We start from the raw sequence: 16,996 nt of genomic DNA, 5'->3' as shown, positions 1-16,996 counted from the left end.
CACACGACGGTATGTAAGAATTACAGACGTCTAAAGTTTATTAAACGACGGTAAATAATAAACGTCGTGGTAATTCATGTATTACGACGGTTATGAGAATTTACCTTTTCTTCTTTCTTTTCTTCTATATTTTCTACAATATTTTCTACATCCCCAGATTTCTGTTATAAGAAATAAAGTAATATATATAAGACATTGTACAAAAAGTCAAAAAAATTAAAAAGTAAAAAATTAAATTAAACCGTCGTGGTACTAAATAACATACGACGGTATGTAATAATTACAGACGTGTAAAATTAATTAAACGACGGTAAATAATAAACGTCGTGGTAATTCATGTATTACGACAGTTATGTTGAAAAACATATGAAAAAGGCAAAGTTCAAAGACGTTACCATTTCTTCATGCTTTTCCCCATTCTTGGCAGTATCCTCCTCAAATTGTAGGGCTCTAACATCAAGTGCCCCAGAGCAGCTTGCTTTGTTCGACGTTGGATTTTTGGGACTTTGCCCTTGGATTTGGGACATTGTATTCAGTTTCATCACGCTTGGATCAAAATTGGGGATGAATTTGGAAAGCTGACTCAACAAATTTTCCCTCTCAGCTTCTACCAATTGCTTGGTCCTAGCCTCCATCTTTAAACGCTCTTCCCTTGATCTAGCCTCCATTTTCAAAGTCTCTTCTTGAAGGACAAGTCTTACACTTTCCTTCAATTGATCGGCAAACCTTACCTTCTGTTGTCTAGGTAAATTGAAGTATTGCTTAGGGGAAATCCCAGCCCCTACCCCTCTAACTCTTCCTGGATGCTCGGGACCCAAAGCCAATGTCAAAACATCATTGGTTCCTGACAGAGAAAGAGTGCCTTCAGAGACTTGCTTTTGCAAATCATCCTAACAAAAAGACATAATAAAAAGTCAGAATAAGGAAACAAATGACGGTTATTTATAAAAAATCGACGTAATATAATATTTCACACGACTCAATAACATAACAATCGACGTAGTATAATATTTCAGACGACGCTGCCTAAATACCGACATTATTAATTGATTAACACGACGTCAATAATAAACCACCGACGTCTTATGATATAATTACAAAAAACAGAGTAGTGATTCCAGATTCAGACCTTTAACGACGCTTTTTAAAATATTTCGACGTAGTAATATTTTTCACACGACGCAAAAATATAACAGCAGACGTAATAAAATTTTTAAAACAGAGTGAGTAGGCTTACAATTAATTTTGCTTTCTCTGCAGCCTTTGGATCCGGAATGTTACCATGTTTGTCTTCTCTAGCTTTTTTCCATAAGGTAGATCGATCAATATCTACCCCAGGCATGATTTCCTTCAATTGCTCCTTAAAACCAACATATCCTTTTCGAGACAATCGATGATTGTACTCAAGTTTCTCCCTCCTTTGTGATTGTTCTTCATGCACAACCTCAAATTTTTCAGATAACCTTGAAGCTACAAAGGCATCCCATTGAGATTTCTCTATGAATTTGTATGTTTCAGGGGGTTGCCTTAATTTCTCCTTCTCCTTGATGAATGGAAGGATATGAACCCTCGTTAGTGTAGACTTGAAATCCTTCCATTTCTTAGCGGCAGAAGATAGCACCATTTTCTTCCCCCCTTGACCAACCACAAAAGCCATGTCAACGGCTTCCCAAATCTGATCTTTTATATCCTTGGATATTTGAACCCATTTCTTGTCCACAAGTGGGACTCTGGAGCGTGCCAACACACCAATGTAGGACTGCATCTCACTATGTGCAAGGCCACATGGTTTTCCTTCTTCATTGTACTCAACAACAGGCTTGATATTCTGAAATTTTCTCTTCACAACACGGGGCATTATGCTCATACCCCAACTTGACTTTTGCTCCTCAGAAATAGTTGCCGTGCTGCCTGGTTTTGTCTCTGAAGATGAAACAAACTTCATCTTCTTCGAGGACTTGACTTGAGGATTTACAACTCTAAGCTCCTTACATTCATTTTTTTTAAAGCCAGACTCCTTACTTTGGGATTGAGAAACCATGGTTACAGACAAATCAAACCTGCAAGTGAAAATATATCAGTGAAATTAAGAAAAAACACGACGATGATTTAAAAAATACGACGTATTATAATATTTCAAACAACGTAAGAAAAAAACAATCGACGTAATAATCAATTTTCACGACGGTAATTAACCACCGACGTGATAAAATATTACAACGACGTAAATAATAAACAACCGACGTCTTATGATATAAACCAGAATATTAAATATTACAACGACGTTAATAATAAATATTCACCGTGGTATTGAAAATAAAATGACGTAAATATTAATATACCTTCGTCTATACCACAAAAACAAATTAGGAAAAACGTAAAATATTTTCAACAGAAAAATAATTGAAAAGATTTTCGAAACAAAAACCATTGTTCAGAGAAATCAAACCTGCGATGAATATATCCTTAAAAATCAAATACAAAAAAAGATTATCATTTTAAAAAACAACGAAGAACAATTTCACACGACGCTAGGGTGACTGACGAACCGTCGTGGTCTATAAATCTAACCACGTAAATAACAAGCCACCGTCGTCTTATTTAGTTGAAGTAAAAGAACCAGAGTAGTGTTCAAACTTGGAAACTTTCCGTCTTTGTCTGCAAATTTTATCAAACTTGGAAAGAAAAAATGTAAAAAGATTTAAAAAAAAACGAAAATGATATGCGCATGAAAAACAGGAACAAAAATCCTTCCAGAAATGCTTACCCTTTGCTTGCAATGAAAGCTTTCTCCTGGAGTTTGGTGTTTCAGTTCAGAGATGAAGACGAAGAGGAGAGGAAGACGAAAAGTTTTCTCTCGGAGATAAGCTTGAAAGTTTGAAACAGTTCTTTGAAAATGAAAAATGAGAGAAGCTTGAAAGTTTTTCTCGGGTTTGGAAACAGTGCAAGTATGGGTCAGGAAGGCGAAAAGTTTAAAATAATAATAAACCGTTTCATAAAAACGACTCTATTAATAGTATGCGCCCTAGTATGAAACATTATACGGCGCTAGTGTTAACACTGGCCTATAATATTACTTTACACGACGCTATGTTTTAATGAAACGACATTGTTAAATAGAATTACACGACGCATTTTTTTTCAAAAAGATGAATCGTCATTTTCCAATTTACCCAACGACCTTATATTCAATAATAACGACGTGAAAAATTAATACCACGTCGTTTTAATTACTCATACCGACGTGTAAGGTTTTTAATTACACAATAAATTAATTTTCCAAAAAATTACAACGTCGTTTTTATATAGCGTCGTTGTTAATTTATTTATACGACCTTATTTTAATTTTAAACGACGTTTATGTTATCATATAAACGTCGATAATTTAAAAAATCGACGTGGTATATAAAATTTGTTTATAAATAATGGGTTTTCTGTCTTTCTGTCGTCTTCATTTTTCAATTAGGGTTTCATCTTTTTCTCACCTCTCTGGAGGCACCTCGCTTTCATTTTTCAGTTTGGATGTTGATGTGTGTGTATCTGAAAGACACAAACACGCACACATCATCTAAAAAATTGTCTTTCTGCACAGAAGGAGAACAAGGTCTGCATCAGCCCTCTTTCTCAGCTCCTCCATGATGGGGTTCTCTGGGTTGATCTCCATGGTCTTCTTGCTCGACATGTACCCAGCAGCTCTGTTATCCCTCAAGGCCTGAGCCTTCATGATTCTTTCCATGTTGGCAGTCCAGCACGGTCGGACGATCAGACACCACAACCTTCTCCACTCTGTCACCCAAAACATCCTTCACAACCTTGCAGAGTCCCTCAAACTTCTCCTTCAACTCTTCCTTCTTCTTTGCCTCGTCTTCACTCTCATCAAGCTTGAGACCTTCCTTGGCGGCTGAGACAAGCTTCTTGCCCTCAAACTCCTTGTGAGAGTAATTGGCACATCATCCACTTCTAAAACATTGCCTTTGTTCATTCTGGTTCGATTATGATGAGGAACAATGGTAAAAAATGAATAATGGTTCGATTATGATATGAGGAACAGAGTTCATTCTGGTAATGATAGACGAATAATGGTAAAAAATTTTGTACGTCGTTAATTTAACAAACCGTCGTGGTTAGTACAATTATGCGACAGTAGAGTTATGGATACCGTCGTAGTATAGTATAATTAAAAAGTCGATAAATTTATATTTATAGTCGTGGTAACTTAATTTAAATTGGCGATTTTTTTTGTAATTAACCGTCGTAGATTCCTTTGAATTTATGCGTCGCTGACTAAGAAAATTGGGTCGTGTTTATTAATTAATTAACACGGCGTCTTATTTTTATATCGTCGTCTTTACTTTCTACGGCGGTGATTTCATAGATGCAGTCGTTGTTTTTAGGTTCAGATTTAACTCTGAAAAATACCTTTGTAATAAGACGACGCTTTTTTAATTTGGTGCGTCGTGGTTTAAAAATATCTATACGTGTACCCGTTTTTTAGGTGTTTAAAGTATATTTCTACGACGAGTTTCTATTACCGTCGTCTTTTAAAAAACAACGACGGTTTTTTGATCTACCGTCGTTGTTTACTGGTCGTCTTTTGCCCTTTTTGTAGTAGTGACATCAGCCAACCGCATTGGTAGTAGAAACAAAAACATAGATGAGTTGAGCGAGAGTAAGAGCAGAGAGATGAGTAAGGAAAAGCCTGAGAGCATGTATGAATTGAGCTAGAAATTGAGAGCACATAGATGAGTTGAGCGATATAGTGATCTTGAGAAAGAGAAAATTGTAGATCCGTCCCCTCCCAATACCTGCACCAAAAGAAAGCATGAGATCCAGAAACATTAATACATAAATAAAACAAAAAAGGTAGGAGATTGAAGAAAGATGAAAACAAATCAGAAACATTAACACCAAATCATAAACACCCAAACATCGAAAGCTTAGAGGTTTTCATACATTAGATTAAAGCCCAGAGGGGCAGTGAGATCCAAGAGACAATGAGCCAGCCGAAGAGAGAAAAACACAGTAAGATTAGAGAAATTACTCAATAAATTGAAACCCTAACTGAAATTTCCCAAAACATTGAAACCCTAACTTAAATAATCTCACAGGACGACTTCGACGAGAAAGAGGATGCCAACGCCGAAGGTTAAAACCCTAACGAAGGGATTTCCATGGCTCTCTCTCGACGACGAGAAGGATGCCCATGGCTCTCCCTTTCTTCAAATGCCTTAGGTTATTTTTTCTGTGGCCAACTTCGAGTGTCTAGATGGAGGAAAGAGAAGAAGGAGATGAAGGAGATCCAAAAAAATTGTGAGTTATATATTTTTTTTCAGGAGATAGAAGCTGAAAAATGGTGAGGAGTTTGGGAGGGATTGAAAAAAATGCGAGGGGAGTCTGAAAAAAGGAGAGGGAGTGTGAAATTATTTTGCTGGATCGTTGACTATACTTTTGGCATCAATGCTTCCCAAAAAACACGCCCACCTTTACAAAAAAAAAAAAAAAACTTTAGGCATCAGTCGTTAGAACAGACGATGCTAAATTGGCATCAAGGGCATCGCTAACAAAAACAAAATATTTGTGCTGATGTCTTTTTACCTTTTAGCATCATAATTTATAAAAGCGATACCTAATGTACTTAAAGCATCGGTTTTCAGTTTTACTGATGCCAATGTAGCGTTGCTAAAGCCAATTTGTGGCATAGTGTTTGGTTTATGAATTCATACCCAATGGAACTCTTTATCGGTATATCCAAGGACAGATTGAAGAGTTTCAACTTACATGGCAAATGCGTTTACGCATTGCCTCGGAAATTTCAGGTGCTCTTTCGTACTTACACTCTGCTGCTTCCTTTCCCATATATCATAGAGATATTAAGTCTACCAACATACTCTTGGATGAAAAGTACAGAGCAAAAGTTGCTGACTTTGGAACTTCGAGATCAATTGTCATAGGCCAAACCAAACTCACCTGACCACAGTTATACATGGAACATTTGGTTATTTGGACCCGGAATACTTTCGGTCAAGCCAATTTACTGAGAAAAGTGATGTTTATAGCTTCGGAGTCAGGGACGGATCCAGGATTTCAAACTTTACTGGGCTAAATTTAACTTACATATAAACATACTAAGTAGATAGAAAACTGATCAACCGTATTATGTAATTTCATTGATAACAATAAATAATAATACATGAAAAATTGTTTTATGTAAAAATATTGGGTAAGTATAAAAAATAGTTTTTTGGAATAATCATTTTCTCAAGATAATTTTTGGCGGCTTTTATTCCTTACATATCAAATAAGAAAACTTGATTTTATGGGATTTTAGTATGAAGTATATATTGACTTAAATGAGCCATCATTTTTAGCCTAAATCTTATTTTGTACTAAAACCGATTTTTCATATTTTGATTGAGTGGGAATTTGATTTTTTTAGTATTTTTATTTGAATCCAAATGGGGGGTACTTCCTTATTTACATTGTAAACTTAAGTAAATGGAGTAATATAAAAATAAATGAAAGTAAAAGGATAAAGACATTTACTTAAACGCTGAAAATGGAAATAAGGTAGCACCTTAATAGATCCGTCACTGACTGGGCTATAATTTTTTTATCAGCTGGAAAAATAGAAGCCACCTGGGCTGTAGCCCAGGTTAGCTATGCCTATGGTCCGTCCCTGTTCGGAGTGGTCCTTGTTGAGCTCTTGACTGGATAAATACACATCTCTTTGGTAACAAGCTCAGCGAAAGAAAAAGAATACAGAAGTCTTGCTGCATATTTCATTACATTGATGGAGGAAGATCGTCTGTTAGACATTGTTGATGCTCTGGTTTTGAAGGAGGGCTCTGAACTAGAGATCAGGGTAGTTGCTAACCTTGCAAGAAGATGTTTGAATTTGAATGGAAGGAATCGACCAACAATGAGAGAGGTCACAGCGGAGTTGGAGGCACTTCAAATGGCAGAAAAATCCTCTAATACTCAACAAAATTATGAAGGTGTAGAATTTGTCGAACATAAATCTATTAAGCAATGGGGTGCTGTTTCAAGCTCAACAGGAACAGGATGGTCAGCTTGGGATCGTGATGGTGATTATCCAACTTCGTCATTACTCGAACTTCCACAATTATCTGTGAAAACATGGTGAACAAACTATTGTTGTAATGTGTGTTTCAGTTAATGTTTAGGCAATCACATGTTCTTTCGGAATATAATGTTCTGTAATGTATGCTACTGTAAGTTTCGAACCCCACAGAAATAAACAAGAAGGAAAACTCAAATTCGATTTCTTTTGGCTTCATGACCATGACTATGAACCAATTGCATACCCGTAAAAAATGTAACTAACGTGAAGCCTCGACCGTGTTTGATGGATCGAAAATCAGAGTTAGAACTAGTCACAAACTTCAAATACTTTTGACATATGAGACATTTATGTACTTCAAAAGACTAAAGAAGACTTGTCAATTTTATTCTTTGGCCTTTGGCTTTTAATAAAAAAAGAAAAAGAAAAAGAAGAAGAGGTATTTGCAGTTATGTATTTATTAAACTTTGGTAATTACGAACAAATCAAGAAATTAAGAGGGATGGAATGGAAATAAGTAAATCGGATATCCAAGAAGGACAATCCACAACCCAAATAAATATTATAACTTTACAAGTCACCCTGCCCAAAGTTCATATCTTGACTAAGAAAATAGAGACCAAGCCACAACCCTCTGCCTAGGTGTGAAGAGAAATTTTAGACATAAACTCTTTTTTATTGCCATAAACAGTTTATTTTATTTTATGGGCACAAGACATAAACTTGGTTTGCAATTTGTGATCATTTATCATTTTACTGAGTTATATATGCAGGTCTTGTTGCGGGTCTTGGACTGTTATTATTGCTTATTGGTGGTGCATGGTTGGGATATAGATTCCTAAAGAAACGTCACCAGTGAAAAAAAAACCCTTGTGCGACGAAAAAAAATTCGTCGCGCAAAGTCACTTTGCACGACGAAAACCAAAACTTCGTCGCTACAAGTATTACGCGACTAAATTTTGCGCAACGAAACACAATCATCGCCCAAAGTCACTTTGTGCGACGACAAACTTCGTCGCGCAAAGTCTTTGCAAAAATAAAAAAATTATTTTTAAAAATCTTTGCATGACTTTGTGCGACCAATTACTAAACTTCGTTACACAAAGTATTGCGCTGCCAAGTATGATTCGTCGCGCAAAGTCTTTACAAAAATAAATTTTTAAAAAAATTATTTTTTAAAATCTTTGCATGACTTTGTGCGACGAAGTACTAAACTTCGTTGCACAAATTATTGCGCTACCAAGTGTGGTTCGTCGCGCAAAGTCTTTACAAAAATAAAAAAATTGTTTTTAAAAATCTTTGCGCGACCAATTACTAAACTTCATAGCACAAAGTACTGCGCTACCAAGAGTTGTTCGTCGCGCAAAGTCTTTACAAAAATAAATAAAATAAAAAAAATTATTTTTAAAAATCTTTGCATGGCTTTGCGCGACCAATTACTAAACTTCGTTGCACAAAGTATTGCGCTACCAAGTGTGGTTTGTCACGCAAAGTCTTAACAAAAATAAATAAAATAAAAAAATTATTTTTTAAAATCTTTGCATGACGTAATCCAAATATTTCGTCACCTAAACCAATTTATTTTTGTTTTTTTTATTTTGTATGCATAACACTTAAGAAATTAAACGGTATATATATTTATTAAGTAGCTTTAAATTTATTATTTTAGTTCGGATCGGATTTTTGTTAGAAAAATATATTATTGTAGTTCGGATTGGGTTTTTTTTAGAAAATATATTTTTTAAATTGACGATCAAATTAGTTCATTGTATTCATATAGGGTCAAGGAGTGTAGCTCTAAAAATTCGTCAAAATTGAAATTGAAATAACCGTTAAATAGTGATTTTTCATTTATAACCGTCGAAATGTTTTGTTCCATTACTTGATCTCTGAATGTTTATTTTTTCTGATTTTTGGTGTATATGATCTCGAAGTATAAACAAACAAGTTTGACAGTTGGATCGTTGAAACTAGTTTCGTAGAATGCGTATGCCATCAAAACAATATATTCACTAACAATTAAGAGTTTATTTATACTTTTGTTAAATATAACATAAGATTTTGTGGTATCCACTAGTGTAAATATTTTAAATTGATGATCGAATTAGTTCATTGTATTCATATAGGGTCAAGGAGTGTAGCTGTAAAAAATCATCAAAATCAGAGTTGAAATAACCGTTAAATCGTGATTTTTCGTTTATAACCGTCGAAATATTTTGCCCGGTTACTTGATCTCTGAATGTTTATTTTTTCCGATTTTTGGCGTATATGATCTCGAAGTATAAACAAACAAGTTTGACGGTTGGATCGTTCAAACTAGTTTCGTAGAATGCGTATGCCATCAAAACAATATATTCACTAACAATTAAGAGTTTATTTATACTTTTATTAAATATAACATAAGATTTTGTGGTATCCACTAGTGTAAATATTTTAAATTGATGATCGAATGCAGTCATTGTATTCATATAGGGTCAAGGAGTGTAGCTATAAAAAATCATCAAAATCAGAGTTGAAATAATCGTTAAATTTTGATTTTTCGTTTATAACCGTCGAAATGTTTTGTCCCGTTACTTGATCTCTGAATGTTTTTTTTTTCGATTTTTGGCGTATATGATCTCGAAGTATAAACAAACAAGTTTGACGGTTGAATCGTTGAAACTAGTTTCGTAGAATGCATATGCCATCAAAACAATATATTCACTAACAATTAAGAGTTTATTTATACTTTTATTAAATATAAGATAAGATTTTGTGGTATCCACTAGTGTAAATATTTTAAATTGACGATCGAATGTAGTCATTGTATTCATATAGGGTCAAGGAGTATAGCTGTAAAAAATCATCAAAATCAGAGTTGAAAAAACCGTTAAATATTGATTTTTCATTTATAACCGTCGAAATGTTTTGTCCCATTATGTGATCTCTTAATGTTTATTTTTTCCGATTTTTGGCGTATATGATCTCGAAGTATAAACAAACAAGTTTGACGGTTGGATCGTTGAGTAGCTTTAAATTTGTTTATTTTGTACGTATAACACTTAATAAATTGAATAGTATATATATTTAAGGAAAATTAGGTATTAGACATAAGTAACTTTACTAATTAGTATTTGAGATATTGAGTATTTTTGTTTGGGTTTTAATACCTAGGAAAGAATTGTTATTTTGGATTAGGCCAAAGAGGAGGCCCAGATTCGTTGGGCCTGTCTAAATTACAAAGTTAAAATACAATTTTACCCTTTTTGTTTAAAAGCCTGACTAAAATTAGATCTCTCTCATCAATCTCTCTCTGGTGGAAGTTGAGGTTAACCTCACGGGAGTTTAGGTCCTCGACCTCGCCGACTACACAACCTCCTCATCTCTCTTCGACCTCTCTTTGTAGGAGATCAAGATAAAGGAGATGGCTGTAGGCAGAGTTTTTGTTCCTAACAAGATGTTGGTCTCCTCTCCCAAGTTTCCAATAGGTTGTTTTCCTCTCCTAAGTTCCCAACAAACAAGAAGGCGTGCTCTCCTCTCCCAGGTAACCAAGTTTCAACATTCCTTTTCCCAAATTGATTATTCTTTTTCTTTGCCCAAATTGTTTCTTCACTCTTTACAACTTATTCTTTCCTTTGCCAAGGCCAAATTGTGTGCTCTCTCTGATCCTCTCCACTCCACGCCACACCATCTCTCTCATATTACAAATTACTTGGAATTTGAAGCCATGAAATGATTGCAAGAAGAAACAAAGAAAATCAGAAGGTGAATCCCTAATTTGTCAATGCTTTCCATATATTATTTGTTTTTAGTAGACATTTTCATATATTGTTTTTGTACTTATTTTACCAGACTTTTTTGCTAGTTGATGATTGTATTTGCTTGAGTTCTTGATTGCTGCTTGTTGATGATTGTACCTGCTTTAGTTTTTTTATCTTCAATTTTCTTTTGTATGCAACATAGATGTAAGTGATGCCACTAAGGATTATTTTTATTTAATTTATGAATTTTAAAATTTTAAAATTTGTTATTTTACTTGTACGTATAAGGCCTCATCAGTTTTCTTTGCACATATGAGAACTTTTGGTTTTTCTAGAAACTGCAGTATATTTTTTGGTCTTCTTCTTCTATTGCAGTATTCATATTTTGATGTGAAGCTCAATTTTTCTGCTGCTGAGGTATGTTTTTTGAAGTTAATGAAAATTATGCAATTGTTTCATTAGTGGATATTCCTTTGCAATTGTCATTCAATGCTTGTTTTCATGAAGTTTTTGGGTTGTTGTTTTGTTAGTGCTGTAGTAGATTGATCAGAAACTGCATGGCAGTTTCTTGTTCCATATTTCTATTTTAGAATAATTTTTCCAAGTCTATGGGAATGTTACAACTGCTCATCTACTTATATGTGTTTTGAACTTAGTTTTAGTACTTTGATCATAGCTTTGCCTTTTGGTTTCTTTTCACATGTGGGCATATTTTTTTCATAAACTGCACTGAAGTTTCTGTTTGTTGCATTTTTTTATCAGAAACTGCAATGCAGTTTCCTATTTCATATTTTTATTTTAGAATAATTTTTCCAAGTCTATGGGAATGTTACAACTGCTCATCTACTTATATGTGTATTGAACTTAGTTTTAGTACTTTGATCATGGCTTTACCTTTTGGTTTCTTTTCATATTTAAGCAGATTTTTTTTTTTTAACTGCATTGCAGTTTCTATTTGTTGCAATTTTTTTTATTAGAAACTGCACTGCAATGCAGTTTCCTGTTCCATATTTCAATTTTAGAATAATTTTTCCAAGTCAATGGGAATGCTAGAATTGCTCATCGACTTAAATGTGTTTTGAACTTAGTTTTAGTACTTGAATCATGGCTTTACTTTTTGGTTTCTTTGCAAATTTGAGCAAATGTTGTCATAAACTGCGTTGCAGTTTCAGTTTGTTGTAGTTTCCGTTTCCGTTTGTTGCATCTTGTTATAAGATTAAATGACAGTAGAGATATATAACAAATATTTTCTCAGATTAGGCTGACCGCATCATTGTTGTAATCAACAACCTTATCTTCCTCTTCATCTTCTCCAGCTTCATTTTTTGCTTTCCCTTTCTTCGTTTTCTTCTTTTGTTTTGTGTTGGCCTTTTCTTTCTTTGGTTTGTTTGCCACGACAATTTTCTTGTGTAATTCTTCTTCTATGAGGCCTTTTGATGGTTTTGTTTTTGTGTTTGTTTGTAGTTTTGGTTTTACTTTTTTTTATATACAATTTTTGCGTGAATCTGTGTTGAAATAATTTTTTTTTATTTTTTATCAATGATTGTTTGTATAAATATTGTGTAATTGAATAAATATGACAAAAACAAGTTTGGTGTAGTGGTTTGTGAGTGAGACTTCCTCCTTTGAGGGTCAAGGTTCGAGTCCCTTTAATGACACGAAATCTTCTATTTTTTTAGGGTGAATAAAGGGCAATGGAGTTAGTCCCCGGTTGGTCAAAGATGGGCGGTGGCGGTGGTTGGCCACTGATGGGCGGTGGCGGTGGTTGGCCACTGATGGGCGGTGGCGGTAGGTGGCGGCGGCTGGTCGGCGGTGGTGGTAGTTGGCCGGAAGGAGGTTGGCTGGCGGCAGGTGGTGGTGGTTGACCGGCGAAGGCGGCAGCTGGCCGAAAGGAGGTTGGCCGGCGGTGGCTGGCCAGCGACGGCGGTGGTGGCTGGCCGGCGATGGTGGAAGCTGACCGGAAGGGAGATCGCCGGAGGTGGACATGTGGCATAGTGTGCTTGCTTTTAAAGGAGTACCAAAAATGAGATTTTTTTTAAAATTTTTTTTAAGACTTTGCGCGACCAATATATAGTCTTTCGTCGCGCAAAGTATACTCTAAAAATTTGGGAGGGTACCAAAAATGGGAAGTTCTTTTAAAAAAATTTTAAGACTTTGCGCGACCAATATATAGTCTTTCGTCGTGCAAAGTATACTCTAAAAATTTGGGCGGGTACCACAAATGGGACGCGGCAATATTTTGGTCGCGCAAAACTCTGAGCGACCAAAAATCCATCGCACAAAACCCTAAAAATTTGGGTGGGCACCAAAAATGGGAATTTAAAAAAAAGAAAATTTTAAGACTTTGCGTGACCAATATATTATTTCGTCACGCAAAGTGATACGGTTTTTAAAACCAAAATAACTCCTCCACCATTTTCTCAATGTCTTCTACTCTTACGTCTCATCTCTCTTTCCCTCTCCCCAAATCCTACCATTTCTCTCACACTCACTCCTCTCACTTAATCTCTCATCTCTCTCTTCACTATCTCTCACTCTCACTCACTCTCTTATCTCTCTTTTCATCATCTCTCACACTTACTCGCTCTTTCATCTCTCTCTCACTATCTTCTCTAATTCTCTCACACTCACTTCTCCCTCTCATTCTCACTCACTCAAAATCTTGCCAAAAGGTATATTCTCTCCAAATTTTAAAATTTTTTTTCATTAATTTGTGTTTTTGGAGTTAGTTTTGAGTTTATGCCAATTTTTTGTTATTTTTTTGTTATTTGACAATATTTTTTTTTTTTATAGGGAATCGTCGAGACTTTAACGGCTAAAGTTGAGGATTTGGACGCTATCGAAACATATCCTCCGCCACTACCACCACAATAGGCTTGTAGATTTTATTATTGTACTTTGTTAATTTATGTGTACATTTTGAATATTATATATATATATATATATATATATATATATTGGATAATTTGACCACTATTTTTCATATGTAATTTTATTTTGAATATGTCAATTTAAATTAAAGTAATTTTAAAAAATAAAATCATACAATTAAATTAAATTTAAAAGATTAATATAATGAAATTGATATAAGAGAAATAATAAAACAAAATGTCAAAAACCTTGCGCGACAAAATATTTTGTCGCGCAAGCTATTAAACTAGTTTATTTTAATTAAAAAAATTTAAAAACAAAAATTAAAAAAAATTGAATATTTCGTCGCGCAAGATTTTCGCGACATTAGGATTCGTCACGCAAAGTGACATTAACGTTTGTCGCACAAAGTAGTTAAGGTTCGTCGTGCAAAGTAGTTAAGGTTCATCGCGCAAAGTAGTAAAAGTTCGTCGCACAAAGTAGTTAATATTCGTCACGTAAAGTAGTTAGGATTCGTCGCGCAAAGGAGTTACGATTCGTCGCTCAAAGTAGCTTTGAGCGACGTTAGTATTTGTCGCGCAAAGTACTTAGCGTTCGTCGCGCAAAGCAACTCTGCGCAACGAAGAATATTTTTCGTCGCGCAAGCTTCACGAGAGTTGCGCGACAGAACTTGTGCGACCAAAATTTCGTCGCGCAAAGTTTGTGCGATGAAATTGTACTTTGCACAACAAACTTATTTCGTCGCGCAAAGTGTTTTTTGTAGTAGTGCGTCATACCATAAAATGGAGGGAGATGTTTTTCAAGCTAAAATTAGAAAAACAAATTTCGTCAAGTGAAGTTAATGTTGAGAAAATCAAGCTATTCAAATCAAAGGAGTTGGAGAACCACTGACAATTTCAATAATAATAGAATTCTTGGCCAAGGAGGCCAAGGTACAGTTTACAAAGGCATGCTGACTGATGGAAGAATTGTTGCTGTGAAAAAATCTAAAATAGTGGACGAAAGCCAATTTTCAGATTTCATTAATGAGGTTGTGATTCTTTCACAAATCAACCACAGAAATGTGGTTCAACTATTGGGTTGCTGTTTAGAGACGGAGGTTCCCATTTTGGTTTATGAATTTATACCTAATGGAAACCTTTCCCAGTATATCCATGAGCAGAATGAGGAGTTTCCACTTACATGGGAAGTTCGCTTACGAATTGCCAAGGAAATTGCAGGAGCTCTTTCCTATTTACATGCTTCAGCTGCCTTTCCCATTTATCACAGAGACATCAAGTCTACCAACATACTCTTGGATGCAAAATTCAGAGCAAAAGTTGCTGACTTCGGAACTTCAAGATCAGTTTGCCATCGATCAAACTCACCTGACCACACTTGTGCATGGCACATTTGGTTACTTTGATCCAGAATACTTCTAATCAAGCCAATTTATGGATAAAAGTGATGTGTATAGCTTTGGAGTGGTCCTTGTTGAGCTTCTGACTGGACAAAAACCAATTTCTTGTAACAGGTCACAAGAAGAGTGCAAAAGTCTTGCCACGTACTTCATTATTTCGATGCAGTCAGATCGCCTGTTTGAAATTCTTGATGCTGAAGTAGTAAAAGGAGGGTCTAAAGCATTTGTTAGGACTGACTCGATTGAGCCTTGGGATGTTGCTTCAAGTTCAACGGGAACAGGGCCAGTTTTGGATGGTGGTCCTTCTTCATCATGACATGAAATTCCGCTATTACCTTACAAGTCATGGTGAACAATAATTAAATATTTCTTAATTGTAATATTGTAATGCATGTTCCATAAATGTTATGTTTTGCTTCTTTTCTGAACTTTTCCGATCAGAATGTGAGTGCAGTTTCAACTTCCAATCCAGAAGGTCTGGCTTTAGGGTTTAGGGAAGACTTGAATTTTATTTTATTTTTGGACAGTACTGTATGTTTTGTAATTCGTAATATTCACGTCCACAATAATTGACTGAGCATATATGTGGACATTACTATGAACTCAACTGCATTTCCTTTTGTGAGTGACTCTTAAGTCAAGTAGCTAGTAAACTGCATTATCTTTTCATGAATTTATATTTTGTGGTACCTAGAAAAGAGTAGGAAACACTTGAATTCTCTATTACCAGAGATAGACAATCATGACAGCTCTACACATACATGAAATTGGCACTTAGGTGACGAGGGGTAAATTAAATGACACAAACACAACCACAACAAGCTTCACACACTTTAGTCCTTGACCAAAACACTTATGACTAGTCAACTGCTAGTCATGAACAACCACAATCAAGAATCCACACAGAGCATGCCACAATGTACCTGCAACCCTAGAAAAATACTAGTGACAACCTAGGCACTCACACTACTACAAAAAGAGCAAAAGACGACCAGTAAACAACGACGGTAGATCAAAAAACCGTCGTTGTTTTTTAAAAGACGACGGTAATAGAAACCCGTCGTAGAAACATACTTTAAACACCTAAAAAACGGCACACGTATAGATATTTTGAAACAACGACGCACCAAATTAAAAAAGCGTCGTCTTATTACAAAGGTATTTTCAGAGTTAAAATCTGAACCTAAAAACAACGACTGCATCTATGAAATCACCGCCGTAGAAAGTAAAGACGACGATATAAAAATAAGACGTCGTGTTAATTAATTAATAAACACGACCCAATTTTCTTAGTCAGCGACGCATAAATTCAAAGGAATCTACGACGGTTAATTACAAAAAAATCGCCGCTTTAAATTAAGTTACCACGACTATAAATATAAATTTATCGACTTTTTAATTATAATATACTACGACGGTATCCATAACTCTACTGTCGCATAATTGTACTAACCACGACGGTTTGTTAAATTAACGACGTACAAATTTTATGCCATTATTCGTCTATCATTACCAGAATGAACTCTGTTCCTCATCATAATCGAACCAGAATGAACAAAGGCAATGTTTTAGAAGTGGATGATGTGCCAATTACTCTCACAAGGAGTTTGAGGGCAAGAAGCTTGTCTCAGCCGCCAAGGAAGGTCTCAAGCTTGATGAGAGTGAAGACGAGGCAAAGAAGAAGGAAGAGTTGAAGGAGAAGTTTGAGGGACTCTGCAAGGTTGTGAAGGATGTTTTGGGTGACAGAGTGGAGAAGGTTGTGGTGTCTGACCGTCTGACCATGCTGGACTGCCAACATGGAAAGAATCATGAAGGCTCAGGCCTTGAGGGATAACAGAGCGGCTGGGTACATGTCGAGCAAGAAGACCATGGAGATCAACCCAGAGAACCCCATCATGGAGGAGC

The 16,996-nt window shown here is 35.4% G+C and overlaps 1 protein-coding gene and 1 pseudogene across 1 annotated transcript; both read left to right on the top strand.

Moving 5' to 3' along the window:
* The first annotated feature begins 6,790 nt into the window (after positions 1–6,790).
* Positions 6,791–7,144, top strand: LOC110756490 (wall-associated receptor kinase-like 8). Its single transcript, XM_021957927.1, has one exon. It carries the CDS (start codon positions 6,791–6,793, stop codon positions 7,142–7,144), a length of 354 nt encoding a protein of 117 aa, XP_021813619.1.
* A 7,340-nt stretch (positions 7,145–14,484) lies between these two features.
* LOC110745525 (wall-associated receptor kinase-like 1) lies at positions 14,485–15,407 on the top strand (annotated as a pseudogene).
* Positions 15,408–16,996: the final 1,589 nt, after the last annotated feature.

Source organism: Prunus avium, chromosome 3, assembly GCF_965620075.1.
Source record: "Prunus avium chromosome 3, drPruAviu1.hap1.1, whole genome shotgun sequence".
NCBI lineage: Eukaryota > Viridiplantae > Streptophyta > Magnoliopsida > Rosales > Rosaceae > Prunus > Prunus avium.
This window is presented reverse-complemented; position numbering and strand designations above follow the sequence as displayed.

Bases quoted from the DNA above. Each gene is read 5' to 3' on its own strand.
- LOC110756490 (XM_021957927.1), top strand. From the start codon at position 6,791: ATGGAGGAAGATCGTCTGTTAGACATTGTTGATGCTCTGGTTTTGAAG.